The sequence below is a fragment of the Antechinus flavipes genome, chromosome 3 (genome assembly GCF_016432865.1).
Source record: "Antechinus flavipes isolate AdamAnt ecotype Samford, QLD, Australia chromosome 3, AdamAnt_v2, whole genome shotgun sequence".
Classification (NCBI taxonomy): Eukaryota; Metazoa; Chordata; class Mammalia; order Dasyuromorphia; family Dasyuridae; genus Antechinus; species Antechinus flavipes.
Genome location: NC_067400.1, coordinates 54,982,126 through 55,000,019, shown reverse-complemented (window position 1 = coordinate 55,000,019; position 17,894 = coordinate 54,982,126). Strand labels below are relative to the sequence as shown.

The window sequence follows — 17,894 nt, the reverse complement described above, 5'->3', positions numbered from 1 at the left end:
CTTTAGATCTGGATTGAGCATCCAACCAATCAGCAAGTATTTATTAATTATCTTCTATATGTAAGGTACAGATAAGCAGTAAACTTTTAATGAGGGACAGAAGGAAGAAAGGAAAGAAGGAAGGAAGGAAGGAAGGAAGGAAGGAAGGAAGGAAGGAAGGAAGGAAGGAAGGAAGGAAGGAAGGAAGGAAGGAAGGAAGGAAGGAAGGAAGGAAGGAAGGAAGGAAGGAAGGAAGGAAGGAAGGAAGGAAGGAAGGAAGGAAGGAAGGAAGGAAGGAAGGAAGGAAGGAAGGAAGGAAGGAAGAAGAAGGAAGGAAGGAAGGAAGGAAGGAAGGAAGAAGAAGGAAGGAAGGAAGGAAGGAAGGAAGGAAGGAGGGAGGAATGGTGGGAAAGAAGAAGGGAGGAAGAAAGGAAAAAAGAGAGGAAGGAAGGGAAAGAAAAGAGGAAGGATGAAAGGAAATGTGTTATTTTTATAAATTTGCTTCTTAGTAACTCAACAATACAGTTAATTCTAATTCTATTTAGGTTTTTTATCATTTTTCTTTTGTTTTTAAGCTATAACCATTTAGAGTTTGTTTTGTAACACATGGTTGGCTGGACGGGAGGGAGGGAGGGAGGAAGGAAGGGAGGGAGGAAGGAAGAAGGAAGGAAGTATAGAGCTGTCTATAGGTCAGTGACAGTAACAAAAAATGACAGCTGACAATCTATGAATGAAAGAGGAGAAAAAGAAAAACTATGAAAGACATGCAAACATACCAACTATAGAGTAGCTTGGAGCAAACAATTCTATATCCCCCAAGGATAGCATATCATAAGCATAATAACAGATATTTATAATGATGAATTTCAGTTACAAATAAAAGGTTAAACAATTTTGTATCTTCTGTTTCAAAGGGCAGATAAGTGGTTAGTAAAGTGGAATATACACTGTATTCAGCCCATAGAGTTCACCATCATCCATGTGTATAAGCCCATGTCCTCCCCCACCCTTACAGTTTTGAATAAGGGTCTGGACCTATGATTTCATTGGTAGAGGAAGCTTTCAGATGGGGAAGATCCTTCTACCAAGGTAGTTTGGCTGCCTAGATAGAGTATTGAGAGATTAATTGATTTGTCCAAAGCCAGCAGCCAGCCAGTGTATGCAGAGATAAAAGCTGAAAGTCTTCTTAACTTCAAGATCAGCTCTCTATTCTTATACCAAGCTGCCTCTCTACTTTGGGAGGCCAAGTCAACTAAATACTCCTAGAAAATGTATATAAATCCACTCCCTATGGTTCTACTCACCATTTCTATAATTACCAAGCCGCAATATCCCTTCATGGCCACTCCCTTATATGTGTTGTTACCCTGTATAAAAATTTATGCTCTTTGATAGAAATGACACTTGTATTTTTATTTCTGGCCACTAAGTACTTAGTACTTGGCAAAGAGTAAGGGCTTAATACATATTTTTTCATTCATTTATTCATTCAAAAGAAAAATTATTTTAATACTTTGGTTAATATATTATTCATTTGTGTGAAAACTCCATTCCTCAATATGACTAGAAAAATGTAGTATATTTTGTGTTGGTTAAGCCAAGAGTAGTTGCTGTGATTCCAAGTCCATGTTTCATTGGCTTTCATGATATGACACTGAGTTTAAAAGATGAACAACTTATAACAATACTCTTCCTGTGATAGAAAGAGTGCTTTAATGCAGAATAAGAAGCCCCATCTCAATTTCTCTAAATAAGCCAGTGAGATTAAATGATGTACTATCCTTCAAACTCTGACCCCAACACCCTAATCTTCCTGATTATAAGTCGTAATTGCTTCTTCTATATAAATGGAAGGTCATATGGCATTATACAAGAAGCAATTTACTAAAGGAATCTTGGTATCTAAAAACAATGAATACAATTCAAGGTTCTGAATAACATTATAGTCACAAAATCTCTGAGTTGGAAGGAAATTTAGGCCATCTAATCTGACCTAAACCCTAAAACAAAATCCCTCTCCAATTTAATGGACAAGGGTTTATCCAGTCCTTGTTTGAAGATATCCAAAGAGGAAGAATGTACCATGTCTCAAGATGACCACTTTAGGAAAACTTTAATTATAAAGAAGCTTTTCCCTTTATCTAGTCAATTTCACCTCTTCCACACATTGATTCTTCCCTGTAGGATCAAATAGAATGAGTGTAATCCATCTTTTCCCATGAGGGTCCTTCCAAGGAAATCATGTTTCCCTGAGTCTCATCTTTTTTCCAAGTTAAATACTCCTAAATCCCTCAATGGATCAACATGAATCCAACAGCCTGAATCATGATGGTTATCTTTCTCTTGGAACCCTCTAGCTTAGTTGGAAGGAAAGCCCAATTCTAAAAGCTAGTATGAATCGGTTTTTTTTAAGAGGTCAGGTCATAGACTTCTTAATTTGACAATAAAGATACATTTTGATTATGAAATAAAAACTAAATACTCCATGGGCAGTAAGACCACAAATCTTTTATGGATGCAGAAGTACTGTTCACTTCTCTGCAACCTGAAGTTCAATAAAGATAAGGATTAGGAGCATAAATAGGAGGTTGAGCATGGAATAGGGAGGCCCCACATGGTATGGAATAGGAGTTTTTAACCTAGGATTGATTCACATATCCTCAAGGGATCTATGGGTATATTTCAATGAGAAAAAAATGCCTTTTCATTTTCACTAATATCTCACTGAAATTTAGCATCTCCTTTAAGTCTTTTTAAAAAATTATTCTGAAAAGAGGTCCATTAGTTTCACCAGATGTCCAAAAGGGTCCATGACACACACAAAAAAGTTTAGCAACCCTTATTGTAGATTAAAAAAAATGATGGTCTTGGAGCTAAGAGAACTAGGTTTGGACACTAGCTTCAACACTTATTAATTATATAACTGTACAAGTTGCTTAACCAAGATGTGCCTCTATTTCCCTTTCTGCAAAATGAGGATGGCAAAAAACCCTGCACTTCACAGTTTTGCTGTAAAGGAAAGTCCTTTATAAGCCCTAAAACATGATAGAGATGTGAGTTAGCAAGGTAGAGAGTCTCACTTTTTTGTGGATTGTGGGGGAGACTGGATCTTCCTATCTCAAGGATATAGAAGTATAGAGGTCACTCTGGGCCCCAATACCACAGCAAATCATCATAGCAGACTGCTTTGTTTCCAGATTGTTCCAAATGTATTAAATGAAAAGATCTGACTTTTATAGAAGTGTCGAAAATTTCTCATTATCTGTCAAGCTGCTTATTTTCCCATTAAGGAAAAACAGTTTCTGATTGCCAGGATGGGAGTAGAACAGAAAAAAACAATTACAAAAACTCTTAAGCAGCTAAGTGATGCAGTAGATAGCGCACAAGCCCTGATGTCAGGAGGACCTGAGTTCAAATCTGATTTTATTCACTTAACAGTTCCTAGCTGTGTGACCCTGGGGAAGTCACTTAACCCCAATTGCCTCAGGGGGGAAAACAAAAGCAACCAAAAAAAATTCTTAGTGAGGTTTTAAGTTTATTAGTTTGAAGCACCAAGACTTTGGGGACACTCTATATAATAATAGAAAGCTACTTAAGATTTGCAAGAGTCTTTGTTGATTATATCATTTGAGCCTATCAAAAGCCCTGCACAGTAGGCACTGTAAGACATTATTATTCCCAACTGACAGAGGAAAAAACTGAGTCTCAGAAAAGTTGATTGGCTTACCTGCAGTCACAGAATTGGTAAGTATAAGAAAATGAATTTGTATCCAAGTCTGTCTGACTCCAAATCCTGCTTTCCTATGCCAATCCAAGGGACCTCTCACTAAGCTGTGCTTTGTGTCATATAATATTCCATGTGATTCTCTTTGTATATGCTTGAGACATAATGGCAGGTATCTCACTGAGATAAAACAGCTTTAGTTTAATCAGCTGGGATCACATTCATTTAGATCCCTAGCTAGACTAAACACATTAGACATGGGAACATATTGTGATACATTAGAGGGGGAAAAATTATCTGTGATAACTATACCTGTTTGAATTAATAATCTTTCCAAACCCTTAATGCTGATAAACAGTCTCAGTGTGGCACCATGCAGATCTGAAGGAAGTACATTCAACCTGGGTTTCTTTAAAATGAAATGCATGATCTATATTATAATTGGTAAGAATTACTCACTGGAGGTCCTGGGGATCCTTGAGCACCAGGAGAGCCTGGGTCACCTTTTTCTCCCACTCTCCCAGGTAGACCCACTTCTCCTTTCCTACCCTGAAGACCATGTGGCCCTGGAATACCAGGAACGCCCAGGGGACCTGGACAACATGAACACAGCCCTTCATTTCCTATTTAAAACAAACAAATAAAACTTTGATTTAATTATGGAATAAAACATTGAAAGAACTTAGCAATAATGAAATAAATTGGGCTCAAACAGAACTTTGAAATATATATACAGAAATTGAGAGGAAAAAATTTTAAAATAACTACAAGTGAAAAATCAGAAGGGAATTTGTAAGATAGAGCTATTTACATTCCAAGAGAGGGTCACCAGGGTGCCCTAGAGGTAGTCATTTAAGACAGAAGGCATATAAATAGTTTAAATGTTTTGAAGCTGCGGTAAGAAAAAAAGAAAAGGAGAGGAAAGAGAGGATGCACTAAGGGAAAATGGAAGAAAAGATGAGGAAATTGAAGACAATCAGATTGTGAAAGTAGAACTATATGCAAACATGGCAGGAATGGAAGAGGTAAATACTACTTGAATTTCACTTTCATCTAAGCTGGTTAAAGGAGAACAGAAAATACATACATACATACATACGTATATATTATATAAATGAGATATATACTATTTGTATATAAATAGTTTGATGTAGAAATATATTAAACTCAATAGGGATGCAGATGGGAATAAGAAAAAGAAAAAGGAAATGGAAGATGGAAAATAGATTCAAGGAAAGATCTGTCATGAGGGAAACCAATCTTAAAGTTGAAGAGGAAAAAGTGAAGAAAAGGTCAAATGAAAGGGAAATAAACATAGAAGGAGGACCACAAAAGAACAGAATGAAGCAAAAGAAATCATCAACTACCGTAACTAAATATTTGTTGTTCCATTGTTTCAGCCATGTCCAGCTATTTATGATCCCACTTGAAATTTTCTTGACAAACATAGTGAACTGGTTTTGCCATTTCCTCCTACAACTCATTTTATGGATGAGGTAAACAAGGTTAAGAGACTAGCCCATGGTCACACAGCTTGTAAATGTCTGAGACCATATTTGAACTCAGGAAATTTAGTCTTTCTGGGTTCAGGCCAAGCACTCTATCCACGGTACCACCCAGCTGCCTTGACAGTAAATGTAAATGGTATTAACTCAACCATAAAACTGAAGTGGTTGGAAGACTAGATTAGAAAGCAAAATCCAACACTATGTTGATAACAAGAAAAATCCTTGACATATAAAAGGATATACAAAGTTAAAATAATGGATTAGAGCAAAGTACATTATGCCTGAGCTGAATACAAAAAGGAAGGAATAGCAATTATGATTTTAGATAAGGCAGGAAGAGAAATAGAGAGAGAAAAATGCAGAGATTTTTCCAAAGGACCAATGATGAAACATACTATCCCACCACATAAAGATAATGGATTTAGGGTGTGGAATGAGGTACACACACACAGGCACACACATGCATGCATTTATGTATAGCTACTTGAAATTTTTTTTGCATGATTCTGCATATCTCTTACAAAAAATAGTTCTTTTTCTATTTTTTCCTGATGGCATGGAAAGTAAGAGAGAGAGAAAATCAATTTTTATTCATTAAAAAATGCAGAGTGGTGGGGTAGCTACAGTTATAAAATGTTGCAATGATTAAATAGTTGCATTATTAATTTTATTTAGCTGTTTTACTTTGTTATGAATCCTCACATGGCATGGTAATAATCTGCAAATGTTTGTAATGTTAAAAACAAGCATATTAATAAAAGTGAAAAAAATTAAAAGTAAGATTGGAATATGGAAACATTGTAACATAGTGGAGAAAGCATTGGACCAGAAGAAGTGGGTTCTAATTAGCCAAGAAGGCAAATTCCTTTACTTCTTTGGTTTACAAATAAGGAGATAAAATTAGGTGCTGCACCAGTTTATATTTTACACAAAACCTCAGAAAGAAAATGGATTGTAGGTCAGCTAATCTAACCATAACTTTTAGCTCAAATCCCTAACCCATAGACTGAGAAAGCCACCTACAAAAATTCTCAACAAGTGATAATGTAACTTTTTGTTGAAGAGCTCAATAAAACTCTTGCCTTCTGAAGTAATCTATTTCACTATTGTATCCTTACATATCAGGAAATTTCCTTATATCCATTCTAAATCCATCTTCTATAATTTTAATTAATATTCCTAGATTTGCCTTCTGAGATCAGGAGACAATAGTCTAAACCCTCTTACCCATGGCATCCCAACTACTTAAAAACTACTATTATGTCCTTTCTAATTCTTTTGTACTTCTGATCTGTATCAACTACTCACTCCTTCCATACTCAGATCAATAAACTCCTGTGGCTCCCTCTTACCTCTAAAATCAGATGTTAAATACCTTTGATATTTTAAGTCTTTAACAATTTGATCTTTTTGTATTTTTCAATCTTTTTACACTTCGCTCTTTTCCACATATTTTACAATTCATCTATGCTTGCTTATTCTTTATTCCACCCTCAGAATACTCCGTCTTCCTTCCATCTCTGTCCTATGGGTTACAAACACTCTTTCTGTCTCTGTCTCTGTCTCTATTTCTCTCTCTCTCTCTCTCTCTCTCTCTCTCTCTCTCTCTCTCTCTACACACACACACACACACACACACACACACACACACACACACACACACAAATGGTAGGTAATCTCAATGGGAAGATACTAGCGAGGTAAGGCAGGGAGTATCAATAAAAGCTTCCCACAGAAGGGGAAATTTGATTTCAGTCTTGAAGAAAACTAGGCACTGGGGATAGCCAGTTAGAAAGTATGGACAATAGATGTATAAGACTGTAGGTTCATTTATTAAATTCAGTCCATGACTCTACTTCATCGATTTTGTTGGTAATGAATTTTGTTGTGCAATGAATTAGCTGTCTTCCACTTCTATGTGCCATGTAAATCTGTTGTTGGTCCATAAGACACTTAGGGTCCTTTAATCTATCATTACCTGGATCTCTAAAGTTCTTTCTAGCTATAAAAATGTTGAGATTCTGTGAATATTTCATGTTTACATACATATCTATATCTATATATGTATAGAAACATATCTATCAGAATGAATAGATATATTCTTTTGGGCAGAAAACAAAAGTCAAAGGTATTGAATTCAGATTCACTGAACCATTAGTAACCTTTATTCCTCTGTAGTGAGCACCTTCAAAGAGGTTTCATATTCATTTACAGAATGTTTTGAATCTTAATGAACTCATAATGGCAGGTTTTCAGACTCTTGCTATCAGATCAAATAAATTAGGAAAAAGGATCCAGTATATCTAAGGTAAACTTGGATGAATCATAAACTCATAATTTCTGATGTAGAAAAGATTTTAGACCATCCAGTACAACTCCTTCATTTTATAAATGAGAAATCAAGGTAAGTGATTTGCTCAACATTAAAAAACTAAATTTGAACCCAATATTCCTGGCTCCCAACTCAGTGATTTTTCCAATGCACCACTACCCTAATACTTTTAAGGTTTAGTCTATTTGGTTATAATATGCCAAAGCTTTATGCCAAAGAAGTGAAGAATAAAAATATGTCACATATTGGCCAAAGTCCTTCAGAGGTTTAAATATTATTAACCATTAATTAAGAGCTACAACGTATAGTAAATAACCAAAATGTTGGCCACTTTGATTGTCTTCCAAATTTCCTATTCCCCTCTGCCAATCTTCCTATGTGTGTCAATTTCTTTTTCCTTCCATTTATCTCTCTCCTCTTCAGTCTTTTTATCAATGTACTCATATTTCTCCATTGATCTTCCCCTTCCTCCATATGCTTCTCTTTTCCCTTTTGTCCATGTTTGTTTCTTCTTTTCTATCTTTTTCTATGTGTCTCACTTTCCCCCCTCTTCTATCTGTATATCTATCTCATATTCTCTGCTCTCTCTCTATTAAATAGTTAATAAGATCTATGATTAAATACTACTTTTGATATTCACATCCTGTGTGAATAAATTTGTCACTTAAATTCTATGTCTAAATCAGTTCTCCAAGACACAGTCTGTGTTGTTGGTGTGATCCCAAATTGTGAAATCATAGCTCTTCTGCTTAATCTATAAATTCATCAGTTACCCATCAATATGCCCATAATTACTTAAACTAAGTATAAAATACTTGGCTGTTCAGACCAAGGGAACATGAGGCCCTTGTCCCAACTAGAGAATGTAAGAGAAGACAAGTAAGTTTGTGGAAATAAAAATACTGAATGGCACCCATCTATTCTCTAGCTGGATGCCAGAATCCACTTTACCTAAGAGAGGAAAGGTGGCAATTCTGTGGCAACATTCTCACCAGGTGACTAGGCGCTTTCCAAATATGCATGTTTGCTCTATTCTTTGCTGTCTGATGGGCTTTATTCATACCAGATGCAGATAAAGATGTATGGATACTGGACTAAAAAGAATGTCTAGAATTAGAAGCAAATGTCCAGCTGTGCTCCCTGTCTGTGAAGAGTTTCACCTTCTACACCTTCAAAGTTAGCCAGAAAATTGAAGGAAGCTGAGTTTGCCAATTCTTTTTTTGAAATTCAATTTTTGACATAGACTTGCCTTTTTCTCCTTTTGTGCCTCTTCTTCCTGGGGGTCCTGATTGACCTTTCACTCCTTGTGGTCCAGGAGGGCCAGTACTACAATGTATGACTTGATGGGAGAAAAAAAAATGTGAAGTGTTTATAAATCTTTCAAGAAATAAAGACAGAGAAGTCACTCTCACTGCCAAATCGTCTTCCAATTTCTCTATTTCTCTCTGCTAATCTTCCTCTGTCTGTCAGTTTCTTTCCTTCCATTTATCTCTCTCCTCTTCTGTCTTTCCATCAATCTATTTATATTCCTCCATCTATCTTCCTCTTCCTCCATCTGTTTCTCTTTTCCTTTTTGTCTGTTTCTTTTTTTCTGTCTTTATCTGTGTGTTTCACCTTTCCCCTTTCTCTTCGGTCTGTATTGTCTATCTCTATACTCTTTCTCCATCTGTCCGTCTTTATTTATTTATCTATCTCTTTTGATTGTTCTATCTCACTTCATTTGTTTGTCTCTTCTTTCTCCACCTGTCTGTCTGCTTTTCCCTTCCTCTAAATCTTTTGCAGCTTGTATCTATCCATCTTTTCTCCATCTGTCTGTCTTTCCCTGTTTTCCTCTTAACCCATCTGCCTTTTTCTATTTGTCTCCTTCTTTTTTTCTGCCTCTCTCTTCTCAGACTACATGCCTCTCTCTTTTTCTTTCTTTCTTCTTCTAGCTATCTCTCTCTCTGTCATTTCCTTTTTGTCTTTTGTCTCTTTCTTGTCTGTCTCTTTTTTCATCTTTCTTTCTCTGTCCGTCACTTTCTGTTTGTTTCTCTGTCCCTCTATGCAATCTGAACCATTTCTTCAATTAGAACCATTTCTAAAAACAACTGAAAATCAAGGTTCAGCAAATATTTTACTGTTTCTTCAATTGTTAATCATTGCTTCAAGAGAAAAACATGAAGTAGAATCTTGATGATCCTATTTTTGTCATTGTATCAGATACTAAATATAAAATATTAAAATTTTAATCATTTTTTTCTTAACTATCACCAAAATCACATTTAGCTTATAGATTCTAGTTGTCTTGTCTGACTTTAAAATAGGAGTAACAAAAGCAACATACTTCTTAAGATTGTTGAAATTATGCAAACGTATATCATATGTTTTATAAAGAATTTTACCAATGTAAAGAACTATGTAAATATCAAATAACACATAGACAGTGCTCATTGTACCATCTGATCCAGGTTGACCCTGTTGCCCTGGGACTCCTGGTATGCCTGGGTGTCCTGGAATCCCTGGTCTTCCTGCAGGAGAATCACCTCTTCCAGGATTTCCAGCTTCACCTTGAAGACCTTGCACACCTGGCAACCCTGGAGGCCCAGGGGGTCCTGTCATTCCTGCAAATAAAATCAAGAAATAGTCAACATATAATTTTACTTAGAGCATGCTATCTGAGACAATTATATAAAATTTGTGAAATAAATGTTTATTGAGTAATGATTCAAATGATTCAAAATCAAACACATTATGACCTTTTTGTAATAAAAAGCATATTTTACTTAATTTGAGAATGTTTTGGAAAAGTAATTCCATTATTTCTGAAAGCCAAATAAAAATGCAATGACTTCATTCAAATAAACATAAATGGAAGTAGAAGGATGAAATTCACACATAAACAGAAAACTTTCGTGTCCACTTTTTTTTCCCAACCTTAGAATTACTGAAGGGGAGACGGGATAGAGATAAGGGGTCTAATTTAATTCAGGATGTGGAATAATTTAGAAAGGAGAAGAAGCAGCGTAATGTAACAGAGAGAGGGCCAGCTTGGAAGTTAGGAACACCTGGTTTCAAGTTCTGCCTTTGGTACACATTAGCTTTGTGACCTTGGACAAAACATTTAGCTTTCTTCTACCTCAGCTAACTCTTCAAAACTTTAAATGACAAAATCTCCATGTGCTTCAGTGCAGGAAATTTTGACACTCAGAATTTCCTTCACAGAGGAAGTCATGGCTTTGGGCTAAAGGAAAAATCCTGTAGAAATATAATGAAAGTAGCCAAACATTTAAAGTATCTTTTTAAAGTTTTTATAATATTGGTAAATACCTGAATAAATAGATCAATAGACAACAACAACAATATTAATAACCACCATTTATATAGCACTTTGGGGTTTGCAAAGCACTTTACAGACATTTCATTTTAACCTCACAACCACCCTGAGAGGTGGATGCTATCCTTATTTTCATTTTACAGATGAAGAAACCTCCCAGAGAGTGTTTAAAAGATTTGTCCAGAGTCATTCATCTAATAAATGTCTAAAACAGGATTTGAACTCAGGACTTTCTGAGTCTAGTTATAGGTGTATGTGCTAATTAGGCTACCCCATCCAGAAGAATTGGAATTGTATTTGGACAGAAAGAATGTTAATTGGCAGAAATGGTGAGGTGGGTATTTCACTTAGGGGACCTAATGGAAAAGGAACTGATAAGGTATATTAGCTAGAAGGAAAGAGATGAATGGAAGAGAAAGCTGGAACTATAGATTAGGGAAAGATTGTGGAATGCCTCAAATGACTTTAAACAATAGGGAGCCTTGAAGGTTTTTGGGAGAAAATGTATAATCAAAGAATAAGTATCACCTAAATTCATAATTCAACTATACTTTAGGAGATACAAGAATTTTCTATGTCTTCTATAAAGAGTTGGTCTCATAGCCAGGAAGGTTCAAGTCTGACAGCCTGGCTGTGTATATCTCTCAGACTATAAATTGCAAGTCCATGCTAACCTGGATTGATAGAAAGGAGTTTCCTCACTTGGGAGTTTCCTATATCAATAAAATCACAGGTCCACTCTCTATCTTAGATTTAATTTTAGTTAAAATGAATTAATTTACATTTTTGCTACCTTATTTCAAATTGTGCTAGTGTGTATCCTTAAGGAATTTCCCTCCTAATCTCTTTCACTAATCTATAGAGCCATTTATTTTATGTCGTTGACAATCCTTTTAGCAAACTGAGTCATGAGCAGCCAAGCCTCAGTGCCCAAGGTCTAGCTGGAACTTTATCCTTCAGTATTCCCTGTTACTCACAAAAGGAGGAGCTACTGGTTAATTCTGAGCAGGAGTTGAATGTGATATCAGGATCAAGTTCACAGAAAATATCAATAATGTTAGCTAAAAAGTACTAAAATTCAGCAAATAGAATATTATCTGAAATTTCTCTCCTGAACACTTATTTGCTTGAGATTATTATTTTTTATTTATTATTCCTGTCTATTCTTTAAACATGACCATGAGCCCTTGGAGAAGACGCAAATGAATATTCAGACTCTGAGTAATAAGATAGATTTCTGGATAATTTAGAGTCAATCTGCTATAGATAATCTCTTGCTTTGTAAGATCCTATAGAAGTATGGATTCTGTGCTTGAAGGAGCCATAAACGTCATAAAAACCCCTCTAACTTTTTTTTTGCAATTAAATAAATGAGCAAGCAAGCTCTGAAATCAAGATAATTTAAGTGACTTGTCTAAGATCACAGAATAGTAAAAAGCATGGCAATTTTTAACTCAGTCCTTGGGATTTCACATTCAGCACTCTTAAGCTCCATTAAAATACTATGCTGCCACCTTAGAATATGATAAGAACAAAATATTTCATATTGATTTTTCAAATGTGATCCAAGCACCCTTGACACCCTTTCGAGGGGTCCATAAAGTAATGACTATTTTCACAATAATTTTCAGATGCTAGATGCCTTTATTAAAATATTCCTCTCTTTTCCAACTACCTATCTATATCAGGCCAAATTTTCTTCATATACTTCAACCAAAATAGCTTATCTCAACAAAATTAAACACAGAAGCAGATAAGAAACTCCAGCTGCCTTCTACAAAGTCAGACACAAAAATGAGTTGAAAAAAAAAGTATACGTAAATATATATACATATATAAAAACAATATCAAAACAAAATTTTATATATATAAAGCATTATCATTCTTTTCACTAATTTTTTTGTTTTGGAAAATATTGTCATTTTTCATAAAAATGTTTTATGTTAACATATAGTGAGTTGAATATTGATTTTAAATAAATATTTTAAAATTTTAATATTTTTAACTTCTAACAGTAAATATAGAAAAATATACTCTGCCTAAACAAAAACACTCAGTGATTTTTTTTAAGTAAAGGGTCTTAAGACCAAAAAACTTGAAAATCTCTTATCTATACAATGTTTATCTTCTTGAATATAAAGTTGTAGGATACAGAGAGTTGACTACAGTAATCCTTTACTCATTTAGACTTGTCCTTTGGTGGAATAGCTCAAACTACCAAGGTAACAACATTTTAACAGATATGGAGTCTCTTATTTAAAGAATACATGGCAAAGTTGGCCCCTAATGTGGTTTTGAGCAATGTCAGCACTGACTATAATCAAAATTGTAAATTGTTACCCAACCTCCTTTCCTTATTCAGAGAATCTTTCTTCTATCTTGATCTCTCCAAACCTAACATTTTCTTCCTTTTCAGTATCTCAGCCTTCTTTTCAGGTAATTTTCAGCTAAATCTCACTTACAAATTGTTAGCTAAAAGAAATTTAAAGTATGAACCTTCAGAGAGGTGTTTCCCTTTTCAAATAAGAGTCTTAACTATAAATAGCTAGGGGGCACAATGGGATAGAATGCCAGCGGTGTCCTCCAACCACAGTTCTGTGGCAAGCCTGACCAGTACATCTTTTCTCAGCTGTGACTTTGGGAGCTGCTCTCCTTCCATGTAACTGAAAACTTGGAAAACCGCATCTAAAAGTTTGTTCATTCTCATCCCAGAAAATGTTGATCATTTCTTATCATGGTATAAATACATTCTGTGCATGCAACCTCTCCTGGAAAAAAATAAATTTTTATAGGAAAGGGGTGGATTCCTACCTATTCTGACTTCCCCTGGTCTGCCAGGGGGTCCTGCTGGACCAGGCAACCCCACTGACCCTTTTTCTCCATAGTGTCCTGGGAATCCTGGGTCCCCTGGAGGTCCTATTAAAAAAACATGGGAAATAGATTATGCTAAGGAAACAAAGTTAAGATTTTTATCACTCTGAAATTTGTGCTGCTTAGTCATCTTTCCCAAGATAAAAATACAGTATCTTAGATTCAAATTAGATTTATAATCCATTTTTTAATGAGCAGTTTAGATTTTTGATGCTCAGAATTTTCATTTATTACATACATATCTATCTTTGGTAGAACATTGTCTGTATACTAATGAATGACCAGTTCAAGTGTAGCACTATTACTCACAGATTATTAAAAATGGGTTTCCCGTCTGTGATACAGACACTTTATAGGAAAATACAGAGAAGAATCATACAGGATGAAGGAGTTTTATGATCTTTGGCCTTTACCATTGTCTGGAGGATACACATCAGGCTCACTGAAATAGTGAATAAAAGATATATTTACTTTGGCCATTTATCCTTAAAACCATTATCTTGGTGGAACATAAAATCAGGGCTATTTTTTGAGAGAGGTTTATAATTAATAAATGTAACAAATTATTTGTATTGTATTTAAGTAATAATAATTCATAATTATATAATAATTTATATATGTCTAGGACATGATAGGTTGCTAGAATTACCCATTTGTATCTCTCTATAGGTAATTATAGACTCAGGGTAATATACATATAGTTAGCCAAGTATAAGTGAGCCATAAGACCAATAAGGATGATTCTTCTCTTATAGTATATCTCCAATATTATTTGTAGAGTAACAGAAGACAACACAAACCTTTGCAAGGAACAGGTGGAGTTGTCAAAACACCTGGTGGTCCTGGCTTTCCACGCTCTCCAGGATCTCCCTGAAATCATTCATTCATTCACTCTTATTAGAATTATTAATACTTTTCTCAGGCATCAAATATATTTTAGAAGGGCAACAAAGGCTTTCAAATTAAGAGATAAAAATCATATGACAATAAGAGAAATAAATAACCTGGTGGAATTTTAAGAATAACAAAAATGATTTTTAATGGGACTATAATTGCATCAGTTTAGAGAATTCTCAAGGAAGAAATTTCTTTCACTGATTCAAATTCTGTATTTTATAGTCTTAGTGAGCTGCTTGGGGCACTGGGAGGCTCTGACTTGCCCAGGGTCACATAGCTAATATGTGTCAAAAGCAGAATTTGAAGCCAAGTCCAGCCCTCAATCTACTATATGCTCTTGTTGGTCTGCTATATTACCTTGTTGTATCCCCTAATGGATAGGAGAACTACTTCAAAGTTTTGAGTTACAAACCTAGAGGTTTAGGAACTTTAAGCTCATTAGGTCTATCTGGTAAACTTCTAATGCTGTGGTACAAGTCTAGGGCATTAAATTATAGTCCAAAAATCAGAATTAATGTTTAACAATAACCTTATAGTTTATTCATTGAGTAAGAAGACCAAGCTATAGATTGTCCTCTGATACTAACAATTGCCATTTTTTCTTTTTTCTTAACCACTACAACTGAGCCTAATCAGGGGGAATTGAAGGGAATTTGCTTTGAAAGAAGTGCATTGATAGCAATCATATTACCTTTTCTGGGTTATCTATCATCAATTTATCTTAGGTAAATTAAGGCTTCTAAGTCATAGTTTCTTCTTCCATGGAATAAGTGAACTTCTTTCCTCTAAGCCAAATGATTAATATCAAAAATCCATTCCAACTCTAAGATGCCATGTTGCCTTCTTTATTTTAATTTCAATTAGATAATTAATTGAACCAGTCAGTTAGTTAGACAATGTGTTTCACTCCTTATGTATTGAGATCTATGTTAGGTGCTAGGGAGAGTAAGAAAGAAAATAACTAGTGAGGCTGCCTGGATTAGGGGACAAGGAGCCTATCTCAGAGTCAGAAGCTCTGAATTCATGTACTGCTTCTGGCACATACTGGCAAGTCACTGAATATCTCAGTGACTCAGAAAAGTCTCTAAGATTATAAGCTGCAGAACAGTTGTCAGTCTGCATTGGTAGAGGGAATTTCTTCTTCAGTAGTTCCCTATGCCAATGAAATCACAGATTTAGACCACAGAAATAATTATTCTCATGAAATATCTGAAATGTGCATATTTATCCTTCCCATTTAAGAGAATTATTTCTCGGTCTTTAACAGGATCATTACAAAAAACTTCTTTAAAATACATTAATAAATAAGAAAAACAATAAATAAATAAATAAGGAAATCTATTTGACCTTTTAAAAGCTATATTTCTGAAATATTTCTTTACATATTCACTCAAAGGCACTGTAGGAATCAGAAAATTAAGTGTCTCTGCCCATTAGAAATCCTTAGTTTATTACCTTAATGCCAAAAACTCCAAGCTGCCCACGGACACCACTTGCTCCAAGTTCTCCCTAAAAACAACCATGGACAGATCTTCTTTGTAAAATCTGATTCAATAACAAGATAATTTGTTTAAATTTATGTTTTGTACTGGACTACCTGCCATCTAGAGGAGGGGGTGGAGGGAAGGAGGGGATATTTAGAACAGACTTTGCAAAGGTCAATGTTGAAAAATTACCTGTGCATATGTTTTGTAAATAAAAAGCTTTTAATAAAATAAATAAATAATGAATAAATGAATTTATGTTTGATGTCAGGGTGTGCTGTCCATTTAATGAGCATGTTGTACCATTCTGCAATTTGAGGTTGTAGTTCCCATTGATTTGATAGCTCTAGCATTTATATCTATATCATACATGAAAATGTCCTCTTTCTTAATTACATGAACATTTATTTGTGGTATAATTTTGATCTTCAAGTAAGAGGACATGAAGCTATACATTGGGAATAACGTTGAGTTCCATTTTGTAGAAATTGTTTGCTATCTTAATATGTTTACCTTTACTCCTGGAAAACCTGGAAGTCCATGGGAACCAGGGCCACCCTTGGAGATTCAAGCACATACATGGACACATACACACATACACACATAAACACACATCAAAAAAAAAAAAAGAATAAGAAATAAATGAGTGAACCAATTATCTTTCCCTACTTCACAATAAAGTTATTATTATTACTGTTTAATTTATGTGTTGATGTTTGCCAAAGTAGCTTGAAAGAAAGATACTAACTAGATATAAAATTGATTCTGTTTCTGCATACCATTTTTGTTGAACTCCAATTAAGCTATTCTCAATAACCACCCAAATGTCAGTCCTTTATAATGGAAGCCATTATTCAGAGCACCCCAACCGTGTGTTCCACTTGATTTTTGTCAATTTAATAATAATTACACTCAAGTATCTTGGAAACAGATGCCTTATAATTTGCCCAGAAAGAGGCTGGCATCCTTTAGGTAGGGGCAATGCAAATCACCATGGCACCAGAGCCTCATTATGTTCCCTTCTTAAATTTAGAGTGAAGGGACAATCCACTTCCTATGCCAATTGAAGCTTGGCCTTGGTACTGACAATATCAATGAAGGTGCTAATTAGTGACTGGTGTGATGATCTTTTTGGCTTTTTGCCTCACCTTTTTCTAGCTATTCCCCTAAGATTGACATTTCATTTTATCCAACAGGCTTAAAGTATCAATTCCAAGTTATTATTAGATTGGCACTAAAGTGGCCAGGAAATGACCAATAATCCCCAGTATTTCCTTTAATCATTCACTCTTCTTTGTCTATTTTCTAAGCTTAGCATTGGGATTGATTTTTCAGTAAATGTTGAATATTTTGCAACTTTTTTTAATCAAAGAACTATTGTTTTTATTTCATAAAATTTCCTGTTTTGAGCAACCTAAACATTTCTTTTAATTAGTCTTAAATCTCCTATAAAATGTGAAAGAGAAATATTCCATAGGTAGACTAGAAAGATAAACAATTTGTTCTGACCCATCAGGAAGAGATAGAAAGAGAGATTACACTGAAAAAAAAAACTGTAAACACTATAAAATATTTGGGCGTCTACCTGTCAAAACAATCTTAGGGACTATATGGACATAATTCCAAAACACTTTTCACACAAATAAAGACAGATCTAAATAACTGGAGAAATATTAATTGCTTGTGGGTAAGCTAAACCAATATAACAAAAAAGACAATTCTACCTAAGTTAATTTGCTTATTGAGTGCCAAACTATCAAAGAATTATTTTATAGTATTAGAAAAA

At 34.8% G+C, this 17,894-nt stretch overlaps 1 protein-coding gene across 2 annotated transcripts in view; it reads right to left on the bottom strand.

Annotated features, from left to right (window-relative positions):
• Positions 1-17,894, bottom strand: part of COL4A4 (collagen type IV alpha 4 chain) — a 132,315-nt gene that overhangs the window by 74,167 nt on the left and 40,254 nt on the right. For both annotated transcript variants that reach the window (XM_051983438.1, XM_051983437.1), the window contains exons 16-22: positions 16,622-16,666; positions 16,080-16,133; positions 14,528-14,597; positions 13,668-13,772; positions 9,979-10,143; positions 8,793-8,882; positions 4,163-4,326 (exon numbers count right to left, since the gene is read on the bottom strand). In XM_051983438.1, the coding sequence (XP_051839398.1) occupies positions 4,163-4,326; positions 8,793-8,882; positions 9,979-10,143; positions 13,668-13,772; positions 14,528-14,597; positions 16,080-16,133; positions 16,622-16,666 (693 nt within the window). The remainder of the gene's footprint in view (positions 1-4,162; positions 4,327-8,792; positions 8,883-9,978; positions 10,144-13,667; positions 13,773-14,527; positions 14,598-16,079; positions 16,134-16,621; positions 16,667-17,894) is intronic.